The sequence below is a fragment of the Vidua chalybeata genome, chromosome 3 (genome assembly GCF_026979565.1).
Source record: "Vidua chalybeata isolate OUT-0048 chromosome 3, bVidCha1 merged haplotype, whole genome shotgun sequence".
In the NCBI taxonomy this organism is placed as follows: Eukaryota; Metazoa; Chordata; class Aves; order Passeriformes; family Viduidae; genus Vidua; species Vidua chalybeata.
Genome location: NC_071532.1, coordinates 42950766 through 42961822, shown reverse-complemented (window position 1 = coordinate 42961822; position 11057 = coordinate 42950766). Strand labels below are relative to the sequence as shown.

At 36.2% G+C, this 11057-nt stretch overlaps 1 protein-coding gene across 2 annotated transcripts in view; it reads right to left on the bottom strand.

The window, feature by feature from the left end:
* Positions 1-318: 318 nt before the first annotated feature.
* THBS2 (thrombospondin 2) overlaps positions 319-11057 on the bottom strand; it is a 32410-nt gene continuing 21671 nt past the window's right edge. Inside the window, exons 17-22 of one of the 2 annotated variants that reach the window (XM_053938394.1) lie at positions 10778-11012; positions 7717-7944; positions 6958-7229; positions 5884-5981; positions 3536-3675; positions 319-2862 (exon numbers count right to left, since the gene is read on the bottom strand). In XM_053938394.1, coding sequence (XP_053794369.1) covers positions 2855-2862; positions 3536-3675; positions 5884-5981; positions 6958-7229; positions 7717-7944; positions 10778-11012 — 981 coding nt within the window. In that variant the 3' untranslated portion in view covers positions 319-2854. The remainder of the gene's footprint in view (positions 2863-3535; positions 3676-5883; positions 5982-6957; positions 7230-7716; positions 7945-10777; positions 11013-11057) is intronic. The other variant, XM_053938395.1, reaches the window with a different exon arrangement.

Here is an 11057-nt window from a genome sequence, read left to right as displayed (position 1 = left end):
GTACTCTCATGGGAATCAAAAGCCAAGGAAACCAAATAGCTGGGGTATTTGTAAGGCCAAGAAAAGTTAGAAGTTGTGTTCACAGTTCAAAACTGGCATTTTGACATGCTCAGCATTATTTTTCCTAAAGCAATTCAAATTCCCCTCCCTGCGAGTTGTTTATAGTCATAGGAAAGATGTCTCAGGCTAAGAATTATTTTATTGTATTTTATTATCTTTGGTTTGTGATGATGCACTGGTTCCTGAAATTCTCCAGCAGGAAGGCAATCCCCACTCACACCAACGAATCCCAGTGACTCAGATGGGACTCAGAGAAGCAGCAGTTGCAAAATAAGATGTATTTGTTCAAACACATGGGCCAAGACACAATACAGAGAAGCAGGACTAAAATTTCTCATCCACAATGCTATAAATAAAATCTATGATTGTTTGCCAGATAAAGACTTCATGGGGAATGATGTCTTGTCAGAGATACTAGGAAACCTGCTGTTTACAAACTTAGAAGACAGTCAGTGATTTTTTAGCAAAGCAACAGATTTCTTGGTTTGCTTGAAATGAATTGGTTTACAGCGAGGCAAGAGGTTTAGCTAAGGGCTTAGCAGAATGGAATGTTTTCTTTGAAGAAAAACTGTAACTATAAAAAAGGTAAAGAGATTTTGGATTATAAAACCTTTTTACAGTTTATTTCCTATTATTAATTTCTTAAAAAAAAATATATATATATATATAAATGAGGATCTGACTAAATGAATCAGGACACCAATTGATAAATGTCTGTCCTTGTAAACAAATAAATAATTATTTACAATCTTTGGCAAAACAAAATGAAATTTCATCAGTCTCACTCTCTCACACACACTTGCAAAGAGAAAAAAGAAAAAGAAATTAAAAAAATCATAAATAATTTACATAGAATAGGAAAATTATGATACAGTCCAAATATTAACATCTTCATCCCTAAACTGATGTCTCTGTCTGACAAAAAAAAAACCCTACACAGCCATTACTCATTATATTTAATGAGGTCATCCTCCCTTCTGCTTGGAAATTGGGGATGTCATTTTAAACACTAAAATAAACAAATATTTAAAAACCTCTTCATGAGGTGAAAACAACCAAAAAAAAAAACCAACAAAAAAATCCAAAACAAAAGAAAAACCAGCAACAAAATAACCTGAAATAAAATATTTGATAATATTAATACTATAAAATGTGCAATAAAGCCAGCAACTGTTGATTCCTTTCTAATGAATATAGCCACAAAATCTATTTCAAAGGAGAAAAAGTTGATTCAACATTTAGCTCACAGTGCCCTAGAAGAAGGCAGAGGTACTGTATTCTTCCATCAGGTATCCCATCTATGAATAAAATTACACCAGCCTGTGTTCTTTTTATGAAGGAAGCTCATAAATCTTAAACAAAACAAAAATGTTAAACATGTCTATACTACTGTTTATCTGAGTAACTGTTGTATCTGTTTAGAATAAACACTGGTACCCCTTCAGCATTATTTAAGAAGTTCTATATACAGCAGACATAGGTAACAATACAAAAATGTTAAAATTAGGGTAACTGGATATATATTAAGGTTCCATTTGTAAATTCATTATTATTCATTTAACTTTAAAGTATACATGACTATAACCCATGGAACTATACTTAAGTGTGGGCCATGCTTTGACAATACCTACATATTGTGATATGCTTTCCAAAATAGCTTTAAAATACCATTATTTGTGAATTTATTTATGGATTATTATTACTTGTGTATTATTGATGGATTATATGCTTTAAAATCAATTATCAGAGAAGGTAGCTTGGTGTGATAATCACAATAAATACTAACGAAATATTTATAAATGGAACCTTAAATTCATATGTTACCAAATTAAGTAATGGCAGCGTTACCACCTTTTCAAAAACCCACATCAGGATTCAGGATGTCAAAGTGCTTTTTGCAGCAGAGGTGGAAAATTGGTTCAGGTTCATTTTGCTCCACATAGTCATGGTATATTCTTTATTACAAAGCAATGCAGAATATGATGAAAGCAGGACAACTGGAAATAATTTTTTGAAAGTCAGACAATAGTGATAGCTTCAGATGTTTAAATGAATCACTCACCCCTTTCACATGAGAGTTTCTAGTTCAATTCTGTTTGGCCTAAATAAAGCCCCTACTAAATGCTTTAGGTTGCAAATTTGACAGTTCTACCACTAATAATTTTAAAGAGTGTTACTAAGAGCATCCTTATCAACTAAGCACCTTTTTGAATCAAGAGATATTTATAATTGATCTTTAATATCCAAAGTAATTTTCACTGTTGGTGTGGCCCTCCATTACTTTGCTAAAATTAGACCCAGAAGCTCTGTGTTACTGAAGTCCAGTGTTGATCAGAGCTAGGAAGTATCAACCATATATCCAAAAAATTAAGACACATTTTTCCTCACTTAAACATAACAACTGATAATCATCATCCCCCCTCTTTTTCTCCATATATATAAATACATTAAGTAATTACATTTTTATATGTAAATGTCATTCTTTAAAAAAGACAAGTAAAGAAATGTTTTCACTCTACAAAAATGTTCTAATGTATCAATCTGCTTTTGCTTCAGTGGTGGGTCCGACGTTCACGTTTAGGTTTCATTAATCCTGGCTCTGAGAAGGCACTTGGGTGGAAGGGTGGCTGAAACACTCCTGGCAGCTGGGAGGATCCTGGAGAGTGGAGCTTGAGGAAATAGGACAGGAGGTACACAAAAATAGAAACTGGGAGTACCAGGGTGTACTGAGGTGTCTGGGTTGCATAGCATCTACAGTACTTTGCTGGTACTTTGCTAATGCAGCAACCATTGCTCAAGCATCTGAAAGAAAAGGGAAAAATATATTAATTGTGATTGGTTTTTTTTTTTTGGTTAGGAAGTTAATCAAACAAGAACTCCACCATGATACACTTAAAAGATGCAGCACAATGCCTTCTGTTCATTTTCCTACAAACAGGAGGATATTTATATAAAAACACATGTGCCTACATATAGAAAGAGACAAGCATGTGTATGTGCAGCTATGCATCTAGCTGCACAAAATAATATACAAGAAAACCTAGAAAAGCATTATCTGTATTTCAAAACATTTCAGACAAAGCATTACAGACAGACATGCTCATTAAAGGTATCTGCTCTCTTTTCCATGCCTTTTGAAAGAGGGGTGATCCAGAAGTATCTCTCTGCCTGCAGGACATACTGAAATAGCCTACAGAGGACAGTGGATATACAGAGAGAATTCTAAGTAAGTCTTTCTCAGAAGTTTCCACCTCATTTTTCCAGGTGGATAGTATTAAACATCTGGGGTTTATTATTCAAATTGAAATTATTCTAGGGGCAAGGGGCATTCACAGCATTTCACCAAAGGTTTATACCATGCTATGATATTACAGATTGCTTTTCATTTAGAGGATACTTTTCATTTAGACACTTCGTGCTTGTTCCATGAGTTATGAAAGGCTTAAGCATCTTCCAGACATATTTTGTAACTAACCTCTGCATTCATATTTGAGGTCAGAGAAATAGACCATCTCTTGAGAGAAGACAAAAAGACCTAATCGTCCACCAGCAAAAGTTGTATCATAGATTGGTCCAGAATCCACCATGACTTGTTTCCCTTCATAAACCAGAACTCTGAAAAGAAGAACATAAATTAAACAAGGAGGATAATGCAGCATCCAGTGTAACAGCTGGTAACAGTCTCTAAAAACTGGAACAGAATTAATTTTAACAAGGCACCAGAAAACCCAACCTCATTGTAGGGATCACTTCTCATCTCTATCTCACACCCATGTGGCTGGCAGCCATAACACATTAATCAGGAACAGTGGGACTGCTCCTTTAGTGTTTTCATGCACACCATCTGCAAAAGATTTCCCAGTTCTTTATTTAGAAGAGTCATGTCTCCTGGAATGAACTATGTCATGTACTAGCATTCACTGATAAGCCCCTGTCCCAGTGAACTCAGGGGTTAGCACACAACCTTGTCACATCACTGAACAAAGCTGTCTTTGCAGCTGTGTGAACAGCTGATTTATTTATCTTTAGGTGCAAGGACCAACATCAGAAATTGGAAGAACCATCCCTTTAGTCAAACAAAGCATTAATTGGAGACATGCTGAATTTCAATTTCAGACATTTTAAGAGCTTAATGAAAGCTGGAAGGATTTGGACACAAAAAGCTAGACTAATAATATACTGGAAAAGCAGAACTTGGTTTCTTTGGTTCTTGGAGGTCTTTTTTAGTATTTCAGGCATTGACTCTGGAGACAAAAGACCTTGAAAGCCAGCACTTCATTTCCTTTCTTTATCAGAGAGACTGCATTTCCGCAAACTTGGATCTCAGTCTCCTTGGCCAAATGAGAAATTACTCTATAGTTTGTTAATTTGACTAGTCTTTGGAGTCAGGGATTATTGTCCTGCTTCAATTGACAATGCATTAGTTATACACAGCAAGATGGCTTCACATGAGGATGACAACCCTTGAGCAGCTTCCTAGAACTCAGTGGTTAGGTAGGAGCAGATTTCTGTTTAGACAGAAATGCATGTCCAGCACTTGTAATAAAGTGTTTTGTTTCCTGAAAAGAGCACAAAGACAAGTATGAAACTGCTTCCTGAGATCAGGAATGGATGGTGAAAAGAAGAGTAAAAAAAAATGACAGATTTTCATGTTCATGTAATCCTATTTAATATAATTCTCAAAATATCAAGAACCCAAAACATATGGAAACAGTTTAATAATTTGTTCAACCCACCAAAAAATTACATAGCTCTTATCATGTTCATATGGAATTGATATTTCTGTACAAGTAAGTTGTTTCATGGCTTCATTACTGAAAAAAATAATTAATTCATTTTCTATCAGAACACCCTAAAGTATGAAGGAATTTAATGCCCCAAACTACAGAATTTGCCATGCTAGATTAATATAATGTGATACCAGTGGTAACATCTTTTGTCTGACAGTATGTAGATTGTATAAAGCAATTTACAGGTAAACAGCAACATAAATGGAAAAAAAAATCAAGTTTCTTTTTGACCTATATCAGTCAATGCTTTGCACTGCAATACACTGAAGCATAAAGAAACTGCTTTCTTTACAAAAACCACGTAACTTAGTCTATCCTAATTTGTCTACACTTTGTCTTTCACAGACAAATGAAAACCTCCTGCACGTAAGCACAAGCAAGACCTTTGGGGGTAAGGTCTGACTCTACCCCAGGAAAAATATCCTTTACAGTTCCAGTAGTTAGTAGAAGAGAAAACTGACATGAGCAGTTAATGCTCAGTCTTTGAAACATCAGCTAAACAGCTGGGTTCTACAGAAAGTCATTTGCCACAGCTCCTTGTGTGCATTACAGATGTGCTCATGGCCACTTCTGCAGTGCCTTGTGTAAGCCACTACAGGAGACAGGATGCTGAAGTAGACAGGCCCTTGGCCTACTTCCCTGAGGCAATGCTCATGTTTATAATTATTTTCATCCACTGAAATCCCACAGGCTGGGGAGCAATCTCATGTTCTAATCTTGCTTTGAGTTTTGCGCAGGAATTTTTGGTCTCCTTACAGAAAAGCTATTGAGAAAGAGGCCTTTTTTTTTTTTTCTTTAATTTAAGGGTATTTAGCTGATGTAAATATTGAACCATCCAGACTAAATTAAATACATCTGAAAAGGAAAATAAATTATTCTGAAGATAATAAAATGTTCCCAAGATATTGGACAAACTGTCATAGAAGTAACATAATTATCAGAAACAACAATGAAACTGATAATATAGCTTTTAAATCAATAGAGACAAAAGCATTGCTACTAGAAAATGTAGAGGTACAGAAATATTTCTTACTTTATTAATCCTGTTTTAGGCCTATGAATCAAGTGCCACCTGTAAGCAGTATAATCTTTCCAACCAATGTTCTTGGGATCATGCCACAAAGTACGCACCTACAGTAGGAATACAAATGCCTTATTAGAAACACACCATGCCCCAGTAACTCTACATCCACCACAACAACTGCCAAAGCTTACTTTCTGAAGAGTATGAAACTGAAAATAGTATAACATTTGACTGTATCATCAAAAGACTTCTTTTATGGGGTGAGAGTAATGGAAATTTCTGTCTTAAACTGTCGATCAATTATTTACCTGCAGTTTCATAGCTAGAGTCACTGAAGACCATTATGGCATTGAACCTTGACTTCCCTTATGACATCACAGAATCAGCTGAATTGGAAAAGACCCACAAGGATCATCAAATCCAACTCCTCGCCATGCAAAGGACCATTCCCAAGGGTCACATCATGTGTCCAAAAGTATTGTCCAAATGCTTCTGGAACTCTTCAGGTTTGCACATACACACAACCAGGCTGACAAAGTTGATGCTGAATGAGTGCCTCCAGTGAGGGACAGGAACTGCAGTTTGCACAGATGTTACTGCCTGTGGCTGCTCCTTAAAAATTTCCACTCAGTTACAGTCCTGTGAATTCCTATCCACACATGAAGCCATACTAACCTGATTTCCAAAATGCACAAGTTTCTTCACGGTTGGACCCTATTAGAACAGCAGAAGTTTTTCTCTCTTTTTTCAATGTCTTTTCTCTTTTTCTGTCAATGTACTCTAAACCACATATAATTAAAACAAGCTGGAACACCAAATAAGCAAGTGCCAATACAGACAAAGGATCTGTGCGTAACTGAGATATCTCTCTCATCTTTCTTTTGATCACACCTCATCCCCCTTTTATGTGATTGTCTTTGAAATACAACGCATGTGTTACTATTGACACTACTAATAAGGGAATTGAAGAAAAACTGATAAACATCTGCAAAAATTGAGGTGTGAAAGGAAATTATTTTTGAAACATGTCCTTTATTTTTAAAATATTAGTCATGCACTGTTGGTCTAAATTAAATCTCTCACCTGTCCAGGGGTGTTTCCTGTGTGCCAGAGAGCATTTCGTAAGCGCTCACCAGTACCAGTTGTTGAATTCACTACTTTGAGTGACACACCAGAATAGCCATAAGCCCTGGTGGGTTTGTCCTCCCAATAGGTCTGAGTGACCTGCTTCCACATCAGAACATAAAACCGACTGCTGGACTGATAGCCAAACACAAAGCCAGCATAGTCATCATCACGATCTGTGTTAACATAGAACGTCCCGCTGAAGTCAACAGAGCTGAACTCATCGTAGCCTGGAAGAAGACAAGAGAGACAAATCATTGAGTTACAATGCTGGGTCCAGTTACACACACCCCAGAGTCCCATCTACATCCTGAATTTTGGCAGGAGACATAAGTGGTATTTCTCAGTTTCCCCACCTGTAGAAGTGGAGGTAATTACACTTGCCTGCATGAAGATTTCTGGAGAGAAATAAGTTGGCTTACAAGGGGCATTGAAGACAGCAGGCACTATACTTACAAAACATTTTCATTAGTGTATTTTATCTATGTTACAGTCACTGATTAGATGAATGGACAAAAAAATGCAGGCAGCATTGAGCTGTTTATACTTTGGGGATATACACTGCATCTATCGTTAGTCCAACATTTGCAGCACCAAAAAAGTGCATTTATGTACCTTTTTCCCTAAATTTCTACCATTTTATTGACCTTTTTTTTCCCTTTCCTTATCACAGAATCACTTGTTACTTTTCCAAAGATGATGACATCTGATACTCACCTACAGCTATTCCAGGATCAGAGTTAGCAGTCTGTACCAGTTCCTTGCCTTGGTGGCGAATAACCCAGTTGGGATCAATCTGAGCCGTTCCCTTGGGGTCCAGAGGGACCATCTGGAACTTTCTGAAATCAGTTTCACTAATGGCACTGTTTTCAGGGCACACATCATAGATATCTGGAACATTGTCATTATCAAAGTCATCTTTGCAAATATTACCTCTGCCATCACCTGTAAGTAATGTGAATAAGCAGAGGCAATTGTTAGCACTTTATCCAGCCCCACTTTATACACCACTTTGGAATCAGGGTGGGAAAAGTTGGAAGTTTGCTGCATCAATGTAATTCACTAATGCTTGCATTTCATTTTCAGTTTGATTTGTTCCAGATGTGGATACAACACCACATTTTAATATGTGCTGTGCAAATCAATTCAAAGAATAGCATTAAAATTTTAATCTTCCACACATCATTAAATATTATACATTACTAAATATTTATATATTGTTGATCATATTAAACTATTTTTCAGACTCTTATCACTGTCTTGAGATTCTTTCTGTAACAATCCATCTAAGATGCCACAGATTGGAGATGTGTCACCTCTATGTCAAAGAAAGGGGGAAGAATGTTGCAGTAAAATATGCATGCTTAGCCACTCTTTCACTTGTAGATAGAGCAATTTGACTTATAAATAACATAGTGCTTCAGAAAAATGCATGAGAAAAGAAGGCAGCACTGCATTCAACAGGACTAGCCTCAGAAGAGTGAAAAAATTAAAGTTTTGTTATAGGGATCACAGGAAGTTTTTTGGAGAACAAAATGTACAGCTTATCTATAGCTGTGCTTCTGCTCCACACTTCTACTACACTAAATATTTTAGAAAAACTAAAAATTATTTTCTTTCTTAGTTTACCTGTAATATTAATGGACACCAGGATACTCAATTTGCCTCAAAGAGCAAGAAGTGAAAGGAGGCATTTATAAAAAAAGCTCATTGCCAATGACTATTATTCCATGGCATACAATAGCACAAAGATCTGAAAATAATGTAGAAAAGCTGGGCTAGACAAGTATAGAATCAAATTCCCATATGGCTCCAACTTTTACAACAGAAACCACTGGATATTACATCGGGTACTAATGCAAAACCAGTGCTGCCAACTAATTTGTTTCTATCCTCACGTAGCAGAGCATCTGTTTTTTGGGTTCCCCCCCCCCCCAACCCCAGTGTTTATGACTGCTCTAAGAACATGGGAATTAACACAGTGGGCAATAGCAATGACCCAACTCAGTCAATACTGACTTACTACAAGATGTTTCACAGAAAAATGGAAAGCTACATTACCATGACTAACCAACACAGCATTACAAATATGGAGCTTTCAGACAAAAAACAGAATGAGTTTTAGGCAACAGCCAAAAAGAAAAGAGTAATTAGAGAAAATTGAAACATCTAGTATCTCAGGGCTCTCTGCAACTCAGATATGTGGTAAAATGGTCCCATTTTCCACCCTCGATATCTGCCATAGACAAATCCAAATCCTGACTAGCTGTGTGTTCCTCTACCTGTTCGTCTTAGCACTCATTGGAGAAAAGGGAATTAATTTCCTATTTTGTTTCCTTTGCCAAATCAACGAGATAATTCACAGAAGAATCTAATTATTCACTAAAAGTCCAGCTGATGCTCATTTGGTAGTGAGTTGCTGCTGACAACATTCATTCCCTGTCAAGGAAAGTTAGAAAGTGTTTGTTTACCCAGTCATATCCAACAGTTCTCTCCAGGGCCTCATCTTTATGTGCTAAAACTCATATCTTCAAGAGCAAGGGAGCAATTTTTGGCTTTATTTACCCTTTTTCCAAAATTTATGTTGGACCTGCTGCTAATGACAGTAATGAGCTGGCTAAATTAATTAAATATCTACTTTTTCTGAATCGTTAATCCATACATCAATGTAGTTTCCTTTACAAGAACCAGTTAATGGATGACTTAAACTATCTCAGCTTTTGGTCACCCTGATTCTGGATTTATGAAATTAAGAGGCTATTCCAGGGACTGGCAAATACAAAGGTATTTTGGACACATATAGGGCTGAAAGGTTATTTAAATTAAGAGCTACTACTGACTACCAACCAGAAACTTCCTACTGACAGCAGTTGTCACAGCAGGAAATCAGACAAGGCTCAGCATTTTATCTTTCTAAATGTACATAAAAACATATTATGTAGGTAATAAATTCTGCTTTCAATTTCTACAGCACAGCCATGGAATGGCTCCAGCAAGTTGTATAGCTTGGAACAGAAATTGCTTACCTGCATTTGTTGCAAGGGTCATTATTGTAAACATATTTGGTGCTTTTTAAAGGATCATAAACATTTTCAAAATTAAAAAAATAATTGTGAAACTATCTCTATTTAATTATTTAAATAATGCCAAGCACAGAGAAGTACTGTTTGAGGTGACCAACATCATTTTACAAAAAAAAAAAAAGAGGAAAAAAGGGCAATTACATATCCATTTTTTAAACTGCGGCATGTATATCAAGACATATTTAAAGCAGTCTGTAAAGAAAATTTGAGAAAAGCTGCTCAGGAGTCAAAAAAAAAAAAGACAGACTTAAGAAATCCTGAAGAAATAGTCTGTTTTTCAAAATAAAGCAGAGCAGTAAATAATTTTTTTCCATTTTAATTTTCAGATGGAAAGTGAAACAACTCACTTTTCATTTTTTAAGGCATTTGTAATTCAAACTATTTGAAATATTTTCTGACACTTTTAATATTTCAATTAAATGTGAAAATAATATTAACAAAAACATGGATTTTTTTTTAATGGTTAAAGGTTTTCTCCTATAATTAAGTATGCATGTTTGAGCTCCTGTCAAAGATGTTTCCTAGTGCTCTAACCCTTGACCAAACTGACAGTTCAGTTCCGTTTAATTCCATGGTCTCTCAAATGTCAAAAGCAGCTCAGTTTGACATGAAGTCTCTCTTCTCCAAATGTTAATACTCCAAGATCAAAATCAGATACTAAGAATTAGATGAAATTCATATGACCTTGCTCTTACCATCTGAGTCCTCCTGCTCAGGATTGTATCTGAGGCGGCAGTTGTCCCTGTCATCTGGGACACCATCATTGTCATCATCAGGATCACAGGCATCTCCTTTACCATCCTGATCGTGGTCAGCCTGGTTAGCGTTGGGGATGTAAGGGCAGTTATCCTGGTTGTTCTGGTGGCCATCTTCATCTATGTCCTCATTATTGTCACACTGGTCACCAACAAGGTCATTATCAGCATCAGTCTACCCCAAAAAAGAATTGTACAGAGTCATTTTATTATTTTTACT